The sequence below is a fragment of the Podarcis liolepis genome (assembly GCF_965112155.1).
Source record: "Podarcis liolepis genome assembly, chromosome: 1".
Taxonomy (NCBI): Eukaryota; Metazoa; Chordata; class Lepidosauria; order Squamata; family Lacertidae; genus Podarcis; species Podarcis liolepis.
In genome coordinates this window covers 9,332,501-9,352,064 of record NC_139554.1, presented here as the reverse complement: position 1 = coordinate 9,352,064, position 19,564 = coordinate 9,332,501, and the positions used below count along the sequence as shown (strand labels likewise).

Genomic DNA, 19,564 nt, shown 5'->3' with positions numbered 1-19,564 from the left:
TGGAGGGCACAGACATTTCCTACAGTGCCGCTAATATGTTATTTTTCACAAATACGTCACAGTCACAAAATAGGAGCCTTGGATATGACGACTATAATTGCTGTATGGATCCGAAGATCCCACCGCATCAGTGTAAGGCATTTCTGCTGTTTCTGTGCAATTTCAAACAATGAAAAATAATTGACCGACTTATCACTTTACAGTTAAATGTGGTAAGCTCTTTGGCAATCAAATATTACAGGTAAGTCAGGAAAGGTGCATACCTGGGAGAACCCCATAGCGAGCTTTGGTGGCAGAGGGCAAGGAATGGACCACTTTTTAATTATGACCTGCAGAGAAAGAATACAGTTAATACTTTGCAGACAATGGGCAGGATTCAAGTAAGTTGTTGCATGCACAGAATGAGGTCCACTCACATGCTCTGGAGCAGGCATCCCCAAACTCAGCCCTCCAGATGTTTTGGGACTACAACTCCCATCACCCCTAGCTAACAGGACCACTGGTCAGGGATGGTGGGAATTGTAGTCCCAAAACATCTGGAGGGTCGAGTTTGGGGGTGCCTGCTCTGGAGGGTTGGGGAGGAATCCAGAACAGGTTTAGGGGGTGCAGGGGGATGGAAGGGTGGCAAACGTCTTATTGTGCAAGCAGACTTCATTCCCAGTGTGCATATTCTGCTCTGCGCTATGATGAATTGTATTCTGAGGTAGGCAGAAGTATAGCTAAGTCACACGTTAGCTCTAAAATGTAGCAATAAGCAGTGGAAATAATGACTTGTCCAGAGAGCAAGATTGGAGATCTAGAACAATGGTGCTCCATTAGGGAACAGAATGTTGGGCTCTCTATGCATTATTATAATATGCTAGTGACTCTAGAGCACTTTTGGAGCACAGCTCTGTCATTCTTAGATTATACGTACTCTCAACAACATTGCAAGGTAGCTTATTGTTACTCCCGTAATAAAGATGGGAAGCAGGCTGCCAAGATCTCCCAGGTGGGATTTCAACCCGCCTGATGGTCTCTCAGGGCTAAGCCCATTTCTGTAGCCAATATTCAGTTTCTCTCTCTCTCTCTCTCTCTCTCTCTCTCTCTCTCAGAGGCAATAATCTGAACAGATGGCTCGCCCTAGAAACCAATCACAGAAAATTACAGTAAATGTAAAAGTACTGCTTCCATATGCCTGGTGAAGATTTCCCCTCCGGAACACATTAAAGTGTATCTGCTTGTGACAGCAACAGATGATATGCAAACCGCCGTGTGCATTTCAACACGACATTTTTCCAGCTTCAAAAAGCAAAACAAAAAACACCAACTAGTTTGGAAAACCGAACTGCATTTAATACACCTTCCAGTATTTCAGTGTGGCAAATGGAAATTTTATATAGATGTGCATTTCCAAGCAGCAGCGTAATATATAATGATAAAAAACGTTTATATGGTGGGTGGGTGCCCATACTTGGCTCCTGATGTGCCACATCGACACTTTAGGATACACAAAATGGCCCTGACTCATTGGGGCCAGAGATAACTTTCTGCATCCGTTTATGGCTCAATGGAGATGGAGACTGAAGATCACCTTGAAGGATGTAATTTTCTTAAAATCTAAAGCTCCCCCTCCACCCCCATTTGTAGGTATGGCCTCACTGGTTTGCACAAAGGAGTGTGAATAAGGAGCACTGGATTAATTTCATATACTAATAAAAATGCTACTTTAAATTCTAAGCAATAAATGCAGGCAGATACAAGATCGAACTCCATGCAGACACATGATTGCTTGAAGAACACATGTGTCTCACTTTACGTTTAAGGTCAGCAACCCTGGGCTCATTCTCTTAGGGGTAAGTTTTCACTGAACTCTGTGGGATTCACTTCCGAGCAATGATTGATAAGGTTGAACTGTATTCAATAGCATTTGTGGTCTTGATAGTACACTCTGCTCTTTCGTCTCTCGCCCATTCCTTCCTGCAATCTTCATCCTTCATCCTCCATGTTTACTCTTTCCTCTGCCACATGCACACGATCACACCTTTTTAGGCTGCATTAATTCATCATCCTGGAAGAGCTGCCAAACAGGAGTCAACAAATATCGTTGCCAGGCTGCAGGTGGTGAGCTCCTTCCCCCACACCCCCAGTCTAGCAACTGCCTGTCTCACTATGAAATGAGAGATGGATGTTATCTCCGATCTTCTGCTGGGCTTCTGCTTCCCAGTGACTCTGAAGCTCAGCATATGAAAGATGACACCCTGCCCCTCTCCTGGGTCCTCTGTGCAGGGGAGTATAGCAGAGGTGATGGCAATCGCAAGTAAGGGCTAGCTGGCAAGGCCAGCCAAAATGTGTGGACCCTCCTCCCTCCCCTGTGTCTAATCCAGTTCTATACTGAAGCCAAATGCATTGTATGGCTGCAGTCCTAAACCCACTCACTAGGGAGAAAGCCCTGTTGAGCAAAGTGAAACCTACTTCCAAGCAAATGTGTATACGATGCCTTTGTACCATGCCCAGTCGTGCAAGGAGGGAATCCCTTTTAAGCTTCAAGGAACACAAGGTTCGTAAGGAATGCAAAGGCTAAGGCTGCAGTTCTATGAACTCTTAGAAACATAGAGCTGGAAGGGACCACATGGATTGCCTAGTCCAGGCATGTCCAACTCCCTAGAGACTGCGATCTACTCCCTCTAAAAAATAACTGGCAGTGATCTACCCATTGGATTGACCAAAGTTGTTGAGCTGTTTGGGGGGAGCAGTCCCATGGACTGCAAGAAGATCAAACCTCTCCATTCTTAAGGAAATCAGCCCCAGTGAAGGACAGATCGTGAAGCTGAGGCTCCAAGACTTTGGCCACCTCATGAGAAGAGAAGACTCCCTGGAAAAGACCCTGATGTTGGGAAAGATAGAGGGCGCAAGAAGAAGGGGACGACAGAGGACGAGATGGTTGAACAGTATTCTCAAAGCTACCAACGTGAGTTTGACCAAACTGCGGGAGGCAGTGGAAGACAGAAGTGCCTGGCGTGCTCTGGTCCATGGGGTCAGGAAGAGTCGGACACGACTAAATGACTAAACAACAACAACAATTCATCAAAGTTGTTGAACGATCAACCACGATCAACCAGGGACGCCCCACAATCGACTGGTAGATCGCGATTGACCAGTTGGACATGCCTGGTCTAGTCCAACCCCTTGCAATGCAGGAATCTTTTCGGTCAACATGGGGCACGAATCCATGAGCCTGGGATTTCAAGGGTCTCGTGCTCCACCACCGACTGAGCTAACCTTCTTAACTGAGAATAAGACCGATAAGAGCACAATGGGACTTTCACAGAAGCATACATGGGATCAATAAAAAAGGAACCTTGGAACGCAAACAGCAAACCTGCCTCCAGTGCCATATATTTAAGTCACTTTTGAAACAGAGAGGAGTCTGAAAAACAGACTGACATGGGAAAATGGCTTGTTGTTCTAAGTTTAAAAACTCAAAACAAAACGAAAACACAACCCACTGGGAGAGCTCAAGGAGATGAAACATGCTGGGCGTAAGTAGACCAAAGTCCATATTACTGAATGGGGATTCAGTTAAGAGGAGGCTGATGCTGAAGATTACCATCTCCTAGACCTCTACAACGTATTTTGGAATTCTTGACAGACACTGCCCTTAGGGAGCTGCTTCGACAGCTTTGAAGTCTGATGTTATCACATGGTTCAGTTCCTTAATGGGTTGGTTGTCTTGCACTCTGGATGGCATTTTTTATTTTTTGCTGGATGCCCTATACATGATTTTTATCTTCTTAAAAAAAAAAACTAAGAAGAAAATTGGTCCATGTTATCAAAGACCTGCACGCAAGTCAATGCAAGCTAAGGGCATTCCTTATGCTGCTAAAATAACAACGCTGAACTCTTAGCACAGAAGGCTTTAGGAGCAAGGCAGTTCAGCTCCTATTAAGTGCAGGCATTATTTCATTCATTCATTTACATTCATTTCTTCCCCAATCGATCCACAGGGCAGGTAGAGGGCATTTAAAAGTAAGGGGAGGGAGTAACAGAATAAAGCACCCAATTAAGTAATACACACACACACACACAAATATCAGCCTTTGTTTTAAGTGTAAAAATGCCTTCTGAAATTAAAAAGTATGTTCTCTACAGTGACAGGGCACATGGCACCTCATTACCATGTTGCTCCTTAATTCGAGCCATTAAAAGCCAGCCAATCTTCTCCCCTCCCCCAGCAAAAGAAGAAAGAAAACCACAGTAAGTCAAAACAGCAAGTCCAGACCACTCAGCAGGTGGTGATTAATCTCATCCTGGGCCGTAGGCTAGATACCCCAAAGGGAAGCGGAGGGGAGAGGCCATTTGTTAGGGGGTTGTTTACTTTTGGAGAGTCCCAAAATAATGGGGGCAAGGCAGCTGACCTTCGCATTCAAGAGCCTGCGCAGCTGCACAGCGACTTGAGAGAGGCAGCCAGTCTTGTACAAAACTTGGTCTAATCACAAGGCTCAAACTTACACAGAGGACAAAGGAGAGGAAGAAAAGTGTGCCACGCACAAAAAGATGTGAGGGGTGAGGAACAAAGCCACTATTTCACAACTGCTGATGGACCCGCTTTCATCCAGACTGCCATGTGAAAATATTCATGTGTTCCGCTCTTATCCAATTCAATTAAACAGAAGCATATTCCTCTGCAGGTAGGGGAATTCCGAGTACAGTGGTGCCCCGCAAGACGAATGCCTCACAAGACGGAAAACCCGCTAGACGAAAGAGTTTTCCATTTTGGAGGTGCTTCGCAAAACGAATTTCCTATGGGCTTGCTTAGCAAGACGACAATGTCTTGCGAGTTCCTGCGGGTTTTTTTTTCCTTTCCCCCCCCCTTTTCTAAGCCGCTAAGCCGCTTATCAGCTGATCCGATAAGCCGCTAAAAGCAGCTAATAGCGCTAATCCGTCAATGGGCTTGCTTCGCAAGAGGAAAAAACCGCTAGATGAAGAGAATCACAGAACGGATTCTTTTCGTCTTGCAAGGCACCACTGTACATCAGAACTCCCATGTTTGCAAAAAATGCTGGACGTCTCTGAATTTTTAATATTATTATTATTAATCATATTTGTATCTCACCCTTTCTCCAAGAAGTTCAAAGCAGGAGATTTACCCATTTTTAACACCTTAGGTTAGGATGATAAATAGCGACCAGCCTAGAGATTTGAATCCAAGTCTCTCAGGTCCAAGTTCAGTGCTCTTACTATGCCGCACTGCACAATGCCTTACAAGCGTTATTGTGTTTTCCTTTAACACCCTCCTCGTTTTCTCTCTTTCTACAGATAAGAAACTGTGCCTGATAAGTGACCAGCTGAAGGCCGCCATAGTGAATCTATGGCACAGGTGGAACATGAACTGAGTCAGTCTTGGCACTTGCCGTATGTTCCCTTTGTGGCCTGGGTTGCTGTTTCTGTGTGGCTTCTTCCCACACTGCTTTGACATTAGGGAAAGAACCTAGAAATATATGCAACATACCAACTCCACACTCCACTGCTACTCAACCCTGGGAGCTGGTTGCTTTGCAGTGGAAGGAAAAAATGTTATAGGTCACCTCCATGTGTGTAATCCTTGTTGCAAGTTACTAGAACCTGTTGGAAGCAGACATGCAGAAACTGCATTTATGCAACTAAGGTAGCATATGAAGTGCTATAAATTCTATATTCAGGTCTCCAAAATAATGAGCTTCTAGCATGGGGAAATCTGTTTTGCTCTATCATGCTCCAAGGCCTAGCTCTCTGTTCCCTTTCAGCTGTTTTCCAGCATCAAATCCCTCACCTTTAAAGTAAACACCATCATCTTGCATCTTAAGTTATGTGGGGGTTTGCTTATGCTAAGTTTATGGTAAGCCCTGCCCAGCTCAAAAGGAACAGTGGCCTCGCAGAATTCATTTATTTTAATGGTTTTTGAATATTTAGAATAGTTGCTTTTAAGTGCCTTTATTGATAATCTCATTGCTTTATTCTTTTTGTAAACCGCTTTGACGTTTCTTTGTTTTTACTATCAAGCGGTATATGAATTTGGTGAAATACAATAATAAAAGAAAAGAAAATACTCCATGCCATTTGTGGGCAGTGAAGCTGGGGGAGGGGGAATTTGCCAAATATTAGATAGGGAAGTAAAATTCTCAAAGGTTGTTTTCTTTCCTTCGAAAGGAGTCTTCTGAGAAATTTCAGCTCACTTAATGTTGAACGAAACTCTGTTGCTGGTTCATCTTGGCAGATGAATAAATCAGTGCAATAAGAGAGGACGGGAAGGAGCAAACTAGATCCACAGTTGCACCCAAAATTCACAGATGGCGAAATTCGGGAAACCATTTTGCTGAAATTCTGGGTAGGACTGAAATTCTCCAGGGGAGTCGTAAGTCACAAAAGAAAAATTGCACACCGGTCAGGAAAAAAAAAATCCTGAGAAATTTCTGCTCAGTTGGTAGAGCATGAGACTCTTAACCAGAGGGTCATGGGTTCAAGCCACACCCAGGGCAAAAAAAATCCTGCATCGCAGGGGGTTGGACTAGATGACCCACGGGGTCCCTTCCAACTTCACGATTATATATGATTACAGCTTCACAAAAGGGAAATCTTGCCTTAGTATGTTATGCTAGGTATTTTACATCAGTTTAGTAATATTTAACATTATATGGTTTTAACATTGCACTGTGATTACTTGGTGTGGTCAGTTTTAAACTACTTTCATGGAATCAGAATTGTAGCGATGGAAGGGTCATTTATATAAGCTCCTGCAATGTAGGAATCTCAGCTTTTTAGAGCTTGTGATCAAAAAGGGACTAAAATGGTTTTTTAAAAAAAATTCTACCTCCACTGTTGGAGGCTGTTATTCCTCTGAATATCAGTTTCTGGGAACCACAGGTGGGGAAAGTGCTTTTGCGCTCAGTTCCTGCCTTCAGACTTCCCATGCGAATCTGGTTGGACACTCTGAGAATAGGATATTGGGACTAGATGAGCCTTTGGCCTGATCTAACCGGCTTTTCTCGTGTTTCTAAATAAATACGATCATTTTGGAAATTCTCTAGAAACCATGGGGCAAGGGCTGGTGGACTGCCCATGAAATGTGAGCTGTATAAATTCTCCAGCTCCCTTCTGGAGAGTACTATTACTTACTTACCTATCTCCTTGATGAAATCTGGCGGCAATTTAGACATAATGTACCTCTGGTGTGCAGTGCTGCCACAAAGGCATTAACATGCTCAGGATGTATGGGCCAGGGACCAGCAAGCTAACCTATGCGCTCTGCAGCATGGATTAAGAACTTCTTAAAAATGTTATGGCACCTGCAAGACCCACCACCGCAGATAGCGGTTTTGTGGGCACCATACATGCCGTCTCGGAGATGGAATCATGCCTAAAATGATTGTGCCTGCTAAAAACACTTCCAAATACTCCCTCATTTGCAGAAACCACTAGCAAAACAAATCCAGACCAAATGTGTTCCAGTACTCTGCTTTCCATATATCATATAGGAATCAATGGCTGCAAATATCAGCACTGAAATGCCCTACTTGGCTCACACAGAGATAGAGAGAGAGAGAGAGAGAGAAGGGAAGGGAAAGTATTGCTTTCAGATGGAAAGAATAAGGCTTTTGCTATATAAATATATACATTAAGTTGCTCAAAAGAGATTTGCTGCGTCTTGTGCTTTTTTTACTATTAAGCGAACATGTACATTCAATTTTACTTGGAATATATGACATTTTCTTCTGCACGAGTTGCAGTAAATGGTGGTTGGAAGCAAGGACAAAAAATAAAATAAAAACCCATTCCACACGTGGAGAAGGGGAGGGGAAAGTGCTCAGGCCAGTATTTTTCATTGCCCTGTCAGCAAAACAAATACACTCCAACTGCATTTTACAGTCCAAACAATTAACGATGGCAAATCTTTTCACATTCGTGACTTTTCAGCCAAACCAACTTACCCAAAAGCAAGAAAATACATACCACCACACTAAAAGGAGAGGAGAAGGAACACTTCGTTTTTAGAGGCAAGCTTTTAAAGCACAGACATCCATTTCAAAGGAACTCTGAGATCCATCAAAATAATAAGAAAACTTAACATAAGCTGCGATCTGGGTTGGGTTGGGTTTTTGTGTTTTTTTTCAGACTTACCACAAGAGCAAAGTACACCATAAAGAAAAATGATAAACTACTTGTGTAGCCAAGAAAGCCTGTAAAATAACAGTAAAAATAAGAGGCAATTTATAAGGAAAGTGATCCTGGTGCAGGGCGAAAGGAGCTTCATGCTCTAGGTATGTTTTGCATTACCGGGCTCGGTATCTGGGGCTTAAGATTCAGAATAACAACATTCCAACTTGCCTGTCACAGATCATTTATGTAGTTTTGTAGGGCAGAATTAGAACTGGCTTACCACTAATGGCATGCTGTAAGTAAATGCAGCTCTTTAATGTTCTGTTGTAAAGGTTTTATTTTAGTAGAGCAGACACAGTACTACTGCAATCTCAGTAATAGGTTAACTAGGCAAAGCTGGAGGACAGACTAGGTTGCAAATAAACCTGCCTCCCCTCCCAATCTTTCCTCGAATCTTTAAAAAAAAACACACCACCACCACCCATTAAGGCTTTCTTTTTAAACTCCTCAATTAAATTGCTGCTAAAAGAGAACACTACTGCTAATAGTAATTATGGCAGCAATAATACTCCCTTTAAAATTACTTACCAATTTTAGGAAGAAGTGCTAGAGGGAAGACAATGCAAACTGAGGTAAGAAGCAGCAGCAGTCTCCCATCAAGATACCAGGAGCTATTGGAAAAGACAGTAGGGTTTCTGTTATTATTCTTATCTCTCTATTTCCCTGGTTTTCTCTTCATTCTCTTTCTTTCTTATTTGCTGTTTTGTTTATTGTATGTTGAAGAGTCTTAATAAAATTAGGTTTTCTTTAAAGGAAAAGATAGAGACAAACACTATTTAACTAAACACTTACAAATCATGGATAATTAAGCATCAAAAAAACAAGAATCACCTTCTTTCAGTCTCACTAATAACTTCCAAAGAGTGGTCTTTTAAAGGATGCATTTATTTAGAGTTTTTTAAAAAAGTGACCCTACTGCTCGCAGACTGTGAACAGGTTAGAAGCGCTGTTACCCTGTTAAATAATTCTTAGCTTGCAACCCTACACACATTTACTTGGAAGTAAATCCCATTGAACTTAACAGGATTTACATCTAAGTAAAAATAAGTAAGATAAGTTATTAAAATCTCATGCCTAATTCATCAGGGAAACGTGCTTCATGTAGCAACATATAGTTTCACAGTAATACCTCAGTCTACAAACAGCCCTGTTAATGAACTATAAGGTGTACGAACTCCGCAAAACCAGAAGTAGGTGTTCCGGTTAGCGAACTTTACCTCGGAAACCGAATGGAAGCGCCGAACGGTGGAAGGGCACTGGCAGCGGGAGGCCTCAATAGGGAAAGCATGCCTCGGTTTAAGAGCGGTTTCGGTTTAATAACGGACTTCCGGAACGGATTAAGTTCGTAAACCGAGGTACCACTGTACAGTCATACCTCGGGCTGAAGTAGCTTCAGGTTAAGTATTTTCGGGTTGTGCTCCGCGGCAACCCGGAAGTAACAGAGCGTGTTACTTCTGGGTTTCACCGCTCGCGCATGCGCTCAAAATAATGTCACACGCATGCGCGGAAGCGGCGAATCGCGACCCACATGCGCTGCATTCGCTTCAGGATGCGAACGGGGCTCCGGAACGGATCCCGTTCGCATCCAGAGGTACCACTGTACAGTATACTGCAAGCAGTCGAACCCAGGGCAGATGTGAGGACAATTGCGGTGGCACTTTTAACCGATATAGCTCACAAGTCAGAGGACCTTGATGACAGGTATGGTCTGCCTTGCCGGGGGGGGGGGGGGAATCCCAAAAGGGGCTATTTTGACTGAGAGCTACAGAGCCACCAAGAATGTTCTGAACGCCACATTAAGAGCCCTCCTTGCTTCAAACCCCTAATGCTGATTGATGAGTGTCTTATGCATTATCCCTTATGGTTGTTCCCTATAAACACCTTGGCCTTTGGTCTCTGGTTTTATTTAGCCCAGAACATGGTTAGCACCTCGTAAACAGGAAGGGGCATCATGTTACCATTTTAAGAGTGCCAGTAACACTTATGGGCATGTCTGTACTGGTTGTTGAAATTAGGTGGGCAGTACTGACCTGAGACATATATTTACACATGTCTGACCTGCCTGAGCAAGTAATGTATTTTACAGTATATACACACAGTTGATATGAAGGGGCGCGGGTGGCACTGTGGGTTAAACCACAGAGCCTAGGACTTGCCGATCAGAAGGTCGGCGGTTTGAATCCCCGTGACGGGGTGAGCTCCCGTTGCTCGGTCCCTGCTCCTGCCAACCTAGCAGTTCGAAAGCACGTCAAAGTGCAAGTAGATAAATAGGTACCACTCCGGCGGGAAGGTAAACGGTGTTTCCATGCGCAGCTCTGGTTCGCCAGAAGTAGCTTAGTCATGCTGGCCACATGACCCGGAAGCTGTACGCCGGCTCCCTCGGCCAATAAAGCGAGATGAGCGCCGCAACCCCAGAGTCGGTCACGACTGGACCTAATGGTCAGGGGTCCCTTTATCTTTACACACAGGGCAATAGGCATCAGTGGCAAATTACAACTTGTGTAGCTGCTTTGGTTGTGGTCGCCCTACTTTCTCAATGACCCCCCCCCCAACATGTGCACCTTGGCAGAGAGCCGATCAACACAACCCCTAAGGCTAGGAGTCTGTGCTACTAGGTCCACATTTTCGCACCTCTCAGCCAAGAAGAAACCACTGGTGAAAAGAGGAAGGGAGCAGGGGTGCAAATGGACTATTCTCCCATCATTATCCAGGCCTACTGCCCCACTTGAGTTACACAGCTCCACCATCCCTACTCCTCTACGAGTTCAAGAACAGCGTGTGGCCTTGCCTGCTCCTCGCATCCCCTGGGTCTCTTCGTAATGCATAAAAGACTACGCTAAACCAACAGAGCCTGCATTTATTTGATCACACCATCTCCTGATCCTTATGGTCTGTAAACTGCATTCTATGAAGAACAGAGACATAAAAGGAGGGTGGGTGTGAGTATTGCTATAACAGGACCCAATTTCCCCCCAGAATCTTGATAAATGGTTTTTCATCTGCTACCCTGAAAACATGCCTACTCTTCCCAACACACTTTTAAGAGCATCCCTAACCCAATTTGCCCTCTCTCATAAAAACTAGAACTTGTGGACATCCAGTGAAGCTGAATTTTGGAAGATCGGGGGCAGATAAAAAGAAGTGCTTCAAGACACAGCGCATAGGTAGCCTATGGAACGTGCGCCTACACAAGGCAGGGATGGCTACCAAGCTGCTATACCTCCATGGTCAGAGGCAGTAATGTTTCTGAATACTAGTTGCTGGAAACCACTGGAGAGAGGGCTCTTGCGCTTGGGTTCTGCTTGCAGGTTTCCCACGGGCATCTGGTAGGACCAGAATGCGGCAGCTAGACTGGTGACTGGGAGCGGCCGCCGAGACCACATAACACCGGTCTTGAAAGACCTACATTGGCTCCCAGTACGTTTCCGAGCACAATTCAAAGTGTTGGTGCTGACCTTGAAAGCCCTAAACGGCCTCGGTCCAGTATATCTGAAGGAGCGTCTCCACCCCCATCGTTCTGCCCGGACACTGAGGTCCAGCACCGAGGGCCTTCTGGCGGTTCCCTCACTGCGAGAAGCCAAGTTACAGGGAACCAGGCAGAGGGCCTTCTCGGTAGTGGCGCCTGCCCTGTGGAACGCCCTCCCATCAGATGTCAAAGCGATAAACAACTACCTGACATTCAGAAGACATCTGAAGGCAGCCCTGTTCAGGGAAGTTTTTAATATGTGACATTTTAGTGTATTTTTCATCTTTGTTGGAAGCCGCCCAGAGTGGCTGGGGAAACCCAGCCAGATGGGCGGGGTACAAATAATAAATTATTATTATTATTATTATTATTATTATTATTATTATTATTATTATTATTTATTATTATTATTATTATCTGGTAGGCCACTGTGCAAATGGGATGCTGGACTAGGTGGATCATTCGCTTGATCCATCAGGCTCCTCTCATGTTCTCGTGAGTTAAGTGTGTTTAGGATTGCAGCCTTAAGAGTGACTGACAAGCCCCACCCTGGAAGAATGGCAGATGAAGGTGATGGACTACATGGAACTGGCGGAAATGACTGGCAGAATCCGAGACCAGGGAGAAGAGTCGGTGGAAGAAGATTGGAAGAAATTTAAAGACTATTTACAGAAATGTTGTAAAATTAATGAATGTTAGAATGATGTTGGATAGAAATTAAGGGGTTTTCGGCTGTAATACTATAAAGGAATATGAAAAATGGATTATTAATAGGTAAAAATTTAATGTTACAATAGCTTAAGATTAAAGACTAGGATAAACAAAGAGGGTAAGGATTTGCTGAACCAACAAACTGAACTGGAATACAAAAAAGGGAGGCGTGAGGAGGTCCGGGAAATAAGCTAATGGAAAATAAGTAATGGAAAGAATGAGTTGATTTTAACTATTTTTATTTTGTATTTTCTTACTTTTTTATTTTTATTTTGTAACACTTTGAAAATCTTAATAAATATCTTATTAAAAAAAAGAGTGACTGACAAGCAATCCAGCTGGAGTAAAACCATCATTCTCCCATGGAATCTATGGAACAACAATGGCTTTACGCCAGCTGGATTGCCTGGCACAGATTAACAATGAAATTTTATATTGATCTGGCTCTGTGGCTTCATTTCTTTGGTCTCTGGGCTGAGTATTTTAATTGAATTGTTGTGCTTTTATTTTATTGTGTTTTACTGCGTTTTTCTTGAATTGTTTTTAAAATGCCAATAGAATATAAATAATGCATGCAGTTTCTTTGGCTCTATGTGACACACCCAAGGAAACAAAAAGTGAATCCTGTGCGCAAGGCTTACAGTGCCTCTGCACTCACCTGCCTGAAATATATGAAAGATGCACTTTACTGTTTCAAAGTGGACTTTTTCTATTTTAATATTTTTAAAACGTAAAATAGTCATTAGCAGCCAAGCATATTTAAACCCAATTTATATTGATGAACTATAATTAAATATCATAACCTCTTAATATTATGAATCAACCAATCTGTCATCCCATTGTATTACAAAAAAACCCCCAATAACCATTACCCTAATATTGCAATTCCTTGCACATTTTGAAGCCTCTCCTTAGATTCAGCGTTGGATTGTATATTTTCCATTTCTAAGCATTTCCTCTACTTTAAAAATCCATTGCAAAGAGGTGCACGTGAAAGTTCTCCTCCATCATAGATTAACTTAACGAAATTTAAGGCTCCTGGGAACTAGAATATCTTTTTAAAATGTTATTTAGGCAATTGGGAATTCTGCCCTATCAGCACTTAGTCTTTGGCTGATGTTGACAAAAGCAGGAAAGATGCTTCTTGCTTATACAGCAATTTAAAAATATTTGTTATGGAAAGAACAATATTATTGGAGAAGGTAGTAGCTCCGAAGGTTGGGTCTATGTTCTCAAACTCGCTTTCAAAATGGCCATAAATGAAGCAGATTCTCTCTAAAAAAGTTCACTATAGGTTAATAATTTGGCTCCTTCAATTTTCAAAGTTGTTTTGGTTTGGCTCTTTTGGTGGGGGGTAACTATTTTTACAAGGGCTTGAACACTGCTTCTGGCCAAGTGTTTTCCTTGGCAGTTTTGACCATCAGCTGCAGATGACTCCCAAATAAAGAGCTTACTATAGAACTACACAAGTTTTGGCACAGCCAGCTGTCCTCTGCAAATCTGGCACATGCTACAAGAGCCTTGAGATGGGTCAATGTTCATATTTTGGAAACTGTGGCTCTTGTTCCATATAGGTGAAAGCAGCCTGAGCAATGTTATGTGTGGCTCCTGTTTGTAAGTGTAGTACGACGTTATCCAGAGCATCTTGGCACCCACCTGGCTGGAGTGGGCAGGTAACAAAGCAGATGCAGATCTAAGAGGTGTGTGTCTAAGGTCCCGTGAAAAGCAGAGCATAAATTCTCAAACTGTGCGCTGCGAGAAATAGAGTACCGTATTTTTCACTCTATAGGACGCACCGGACCATAGGAGGGGGAGAACAGAGGGGAAAAAATTCTCCCCCTCTCTGCGCAGCACCCCTTCAGCGAAGCGGTAGGAGAAAAGGAGCACCTTCCATTTCTCCTCCTGCTTCGCTGAAGGGTCACTGCGCAGAGAGGGAAAACTGTGCAGCGCCTCTCCAGCGAAGCGACCCCTCTCGCTCTCCAGGCTTCAGACGGCACCGACCCCTCTCGCTCTCCAGGTTTCAGATGGCGCGCGAACTCCCGCTGTGCTCCGAGGGCTTCAGACGGCCATCCGCAAGCCTTCGGAGCACGGCCGGAACTCCTGCTGCGCTCCGAAGGCTTGTGGATAGCTGCCTGAAGCCCCTGGAGCGCAGCGGCAGTTCCCTGCGCTCCGGGGGCTTCAGGCGGCTTCAGCGAAAGCAACTCGAAGCCTCCAGAGTGCGGGGGGAGCTCTCCCCCAAGGAGCCTGCATTCGCTCCATAGGACGCACACACATTTCCCCTTCATTTTTGGAGGGGGAAAAGTGCGTCCTATAGAGCGAAAAATACGGCAACTCCTGTGAGCTCAAAGCATCATCAACAAAGAAAGCTGCCTGCTGTCTCTCTGATTCTGAAACAGACTACATTAGAAACTATGTCTGGTTTCAATTCAGCCTCCAGTAGAAGATGGATTCTGTCCCGTCTCTGCACTGAATAGATCCAATCGCTACCAACGCAGGTGAAACAGAATGGCCTGTCCTCAGAGCAGGCATGCCCAGAACTGAATGTAATTGGAAGACAAGGAAAGGGCTCCAATGAGGGCAGGCAGTTCTCGCTCTTGCATGCCCTAAAAAAACACAAAGCTTTCCAGCTGTAAGAGCAAACTTTTACTTCTGAAAAAGTGTCGTGTCAAATATCAGGTTTCCTTAGCTTAAAATGTTTTTTTAAATCCATCTCTCTACACCCATGTGCAGAGGGAGACTTGCAATTTTTAACAAAAAACAGCAATGAAAATCATTATCTGTAAAACAAAACAAACGGAATAAAAATGTGAAGTGGGGAAGCCCGATGGGATCATGTCTCACCAGTCCTGAAAGCGCTGCACTGGATTGCCAGTGAGATGGACCCTGATGAGGATGTTAGTACTAGATTGTAAAGCCCTAAATAGCCAGGAACCAATTACCTAAAAGAGCACCAGTGCCAACCATCTTGGACCCTGTGATCGGCAGGTGAGGCCTTGTTGGTGCCAGTGCCACGGGGGTGGGGGGGCTGCCTGGTTGGCATGGACCAGTGACAGGGCCTTCTCAGTGATGGTTCCCAGTTTGCGGAATGCCGTCCCTGGCAAGATGTGTCTGTCTCCCTCATTACTGACATTCAGAAGGTTTACCCAGGCATTTGATAGCTGAAATACTGTTCCTAGCGATCCTGAAATCATTGGCTGAGTGTTTAAAAGGGGGGGGGGGGCATTTTCAGAATGTTTTAATATTGTGAAGAGTGTAGCCACTAGGCAAATATTGAGGAATGGTCCTCCAAAACTGGAGCACCACCATGAAAAGCCCATCACCAGTTACCACTCACATAACCCACCCGAGTCTCCAGCACCACACAACTCTCTTTTCCTTCCAGTACAGCAGCTGCAAAGAAATCTTACAGAGAAGGGTAGTTCGACTTTTTCAGACACAGTGACTTATCTCAAACAGCAGCCTTAACTTGGGACCAACTCTTGCATCTTCAGCAGTTGTGAAGAAGAGCTCGTCAGAGAGAGAGATGGAAAAAGGCTAGCTCTGCCAAAACTCTATGCCTGTGTTTCCCAACCTATGGGTCATGACCCAAAAGTGGGTTGCAGGCTTTATAAGGAAACACAAAATTATTGTTGCTTGGAATCCGCAACTGGTCTATGATGCAACTTTTTCTTTCACTGGCATATTGTAACGCTGTGTGTTGACACATGCAATTGAATGCCAGCAAGATTAGAGTCTTACATTTTAACACTCAGGAATTCATGTGACAATTACTGTATTTTTCGCCCTATAGGACGCACCGGCCCATAGGACGCACCTAGTTTTTGGGGGGGGAAATCAAGGGGGGGAAATTTATTCCCCCCCCCCCCCCAGGTTTGCGCAGCCATCCCCAAGCTAGAAGAGGGAGACGGAGCGCTCCGTCTCCCTCTTCTGCCTTCAGGGACAGCCTCTCTAGCCTCCGTGGGGAAGCGGCTTGCCCCGCTGTACCCCAAGCTTATGGGGCTGGCGATAGGGAGAAGCAAGCTTGCTCCCCCCCCCCGCCAGCCTCCAGATCAGGTTGGGAATAGCGGGGTGGCGGTGCTCCGCCTCCCCGCTATCCCCCGAGCTTGTGGGGCTGGCGGGGGGGGGGGAGAAGTAAGCTTGCTTCTCTCCCACCCACACCCGCCAGCCTCCAGATCAGGTCGGGGAATAGCGGGGTGGCGGCGCTGTGCCTCCCCGCTATCCCCCAAGCTTGTGGGCTGCAGGCTGCTGCCCGCAAGCCTTGCGAGCCCGCGGGACCTCCCCCCGGGCTTGCAAGGCTTGCGGATAGCTTCCTGAAGCCTGGAGAGCGAGAGGGGTCTGCGCACTGACCCCTCTCACTCTCCAGGCTTCAGCGAAAGCCTGCATTCACCCCATAGGACGCACACACATTTCCCCTTCATTTTTGGAGGGGAAAAAGTGCGTCCTACAGGGTGAAAAATACGGTAATTTATGGGTCGCCATCCCAAGGTGATTTTGGACTTGTGGGTTACCATACAGACAAGGTTTAGAACTGCTCTTTTACACAACTATTAAAGGTTCAGGAAGCCTCCCTTCCTCAATACTTGCTTTGTTCGAGAAGTAAACCAAACTATGCTGATGTGCCTGCTGCAACCTACCATAGGTTGGGGCCCACCTCACTTGTGGGTCCCACCCCACTTGTGGGTCCCAAACAACGAGCTGAAACCCAGTGCTAGCGAAGGTAATCAGGAGGGAAATATCCCAATTGTTTTTACAGCACGGATCACCCAGTGCTAGTAGATTGTGCCCTATTTTATTTCCAAACTTGACTAGAAACTAGGGAGAGAGAATAATTAAAATGAAACAAACGCTTAAGATCGAAAAACTGACCCCCTGCTGCCTCCACCCATAATCAAAAACACCTTTTTCGCTTTTGAAAAAAAGGTCTACTAAAAATGTTGCGCATTAACCTACAGTTCAAGGAGTGCGTTTCGTGCTAAGAGTTCGAATTCATGGAAACCAGGAGATTGAAAAGACAGGCAAAGGACGCCCTGGAGTTATTGTAGGAGCAGGGGCAACTCCAATCTATTCAAAACAAGAACAAGCTATTCAAATGTTGGAACATTTTTCTCAGCAAGCTGAACCACAATTTTTTTTAAAAAAGAAGTTTTGAGTCAGATCTAAAGATGAAGTGAATGCAGCTGCACAGCCAAATTGGAGGAATTATAAAACAAATATGAAAACTGGCACGTTTCCCAAAGACAAGTCCAATAACTACTCAGCGAAAACAAAAATATTTAAAATTTCACTAACTGCCAGATTTTGCTTTGTGGTTAGAAAAAAATATGTTAACATGGTAACATGACAGCGGCAGTTTAAACGTTTCAGGGCTCAGGCAGAGGCCTGATTCTCATGCTATAAGTTTAGTGTGATTTCTTTGGCACAAAGTGGATTTTACAAGTGACAGAAACCCATAGGAAACTAGCCTGTCTTAGTAAGGTAAAACTGGATCCTACCGTGTGAAAAAATATATTCTGAAGTATTTTCTTGTGCAAAAATTAGGCAGTTAAAGCACCTTGTGAAAACGTCACACGTGTAAAAGTAAATGGTGATTTGCAACTTGGGAACGACACCACATGGCCAAGGAATCTGTTTGGCTGCTTATGAGTGGAGTTCGAAAATTCATCTAAAGTGCAACTGATTATAACCACACTCACACCATCCATTTGAAGCACTACTTTAAACATGGCTTCCGCTAAAGGAGACCTCTATTTCCCTCAAAGAGGTACAGTTGCCAGAGTGGTTTAACAATCAATCCCTCTTCACAAGAACCTCTGGGAATTGTAGTTCTGTGAGGGGAAGATGGGCCTCCTAACAACTCTCAGCGCCTTTAACAAACTACAACTCCCAGAATTCTTTGGGGGAAGCCGTGACCGTTTAAAGTCGTAGCATAGTACTTCACATGTGTGGTATTAATGTGGCCTAAGGCAGAGTTAGGGAGGTGGGTGGCGCTGTGCGTTAAACTACAGAGCCTAAGACTTGCCAATCAGAAGGTTGGTGAGTTCCCGTTGCTCAGTCCCTGCTCCTGCCAGCCTAGCAGTTCGAAAGCACATCAAAGTGCAAGTAGATAAATAGGTACCACTCCGGTGGGAAGGTAAACGGCATTTCGGTGCGCTGCTCTGATTCGCCAGAAGCGGCTTAGTCAATGCCGGCCACATGACCCGGAAGCTGTACGCCGGCTCCCTTGGCCAATAAAGCGAGACGAGTGCCACAACCCCAGAGTCGGTCACGACTGGACGTAATGGTCTGGGGTCCCTTTACCTAAGGCAGAGTTGCCTCAGATTTCTTGTTAGAAAACCCAATTTTCCAGAATTGGGGGGGGGGGTGAAAGGGGGAGGTTAAATCAATGGAACACAGTACTGACAATCAAGTAGGCAGGGCAGGGCAGGGCAGGGCAGTGGGAGACTTGGCTTCAGTATAGCTGCTGTTAAAACCTACTTCAGCTGCAATTTATATAACCAGCAGAATCAGTTGCTAAAGCTTTGCATGGAGTGCACCACTCCAGAAAAAGCAAGAATATTTGAACGACCCACAACTCAGAAACTTTCTAAACACGGAAAGGTAGCGCTTCAGCATGGCCTTCACCTCAACATTCCAACTTTCTATGTGCAGAGACGTGTGTGTATTTGTGCATGAAAACCTTCTATTTGCAGCCTGAAAATCTGCAATCCAAGAAATGTGTTGCCACTTGGTTCTGCTGACTGTGTAAGCTTGTCTGAAGCAGCATTCCGCATTTGGCACAAAGAAGAAACAACTATTTTTGTGTGAGCTGCAGATGTAAATATGCTGACAGCAAGTAATGATTTTCAGGCTCCTATTAATCACGATGGGCGCAATCAGTAATGAATTACACTTTTGAACAGTAGCACACATCTGCATTGCACAGGTGCAGGAATCTGCAAGGTCCCATCTCTCTCTCTCTCTCTTTCACCTGGAGAACAGTGGGAAGCATCGCGGCCCCTAGGTTTAAGAAGAAATGCCTTTGCTTGCCCTCGTAGGATGCTTTTACGTTTCTCCTTACCCGCTGTGGTCTCCGCTAAGGAATCCTGCAATGGCCCCAGGAAGTTCGGACTTAACAATGAAAAGATAGGTTGACATGGCTGAGAAATAAGAAAACAGGCATTGGTTGAGTTAGAAACTCGACATCTCTAGGCAAAGTGCAATTAGCATTGCTAG

General features: G+C 44.7%; 1 protein-coding gene across 2 annotated transcripts in view; it reads right to left on the bottom strand.

Moving 5' to 3' along the window:
* SLC38A6 (solute carrier family 38 member 6) overlaps positions 1 to 19,564 on the bottom strand; it is a 54,343-nt gene that overhangs the window by 9,976 nt on the left and 24,803 nt on the right. For both annotated transcript variants that reach the window (XM_083519248.1, XM_083519247.1), the window contains exons 6-9: positions 19,410 to 19,488; positions 8,704 to 8,786; positions 8,137 to 8,195; positions 264 to 329 (exon numbers count right to left, since the gene is read on the bottom strand). In XM_083519248.1, the coding sequence (XP_083375374.1) occupies positions 264 to 329; positions 8,137 to 8,195; positions 8,704 to 8,786; positions 19,410 to 19,488 (287 nt within the window). The remainder of the gene's footprint in view (positions 1 to 263; positions 330 to 8,136; positions 8,196 to 8,703; positions 8,787 to 19,409; positions 19,489 to 19,564) is intronic.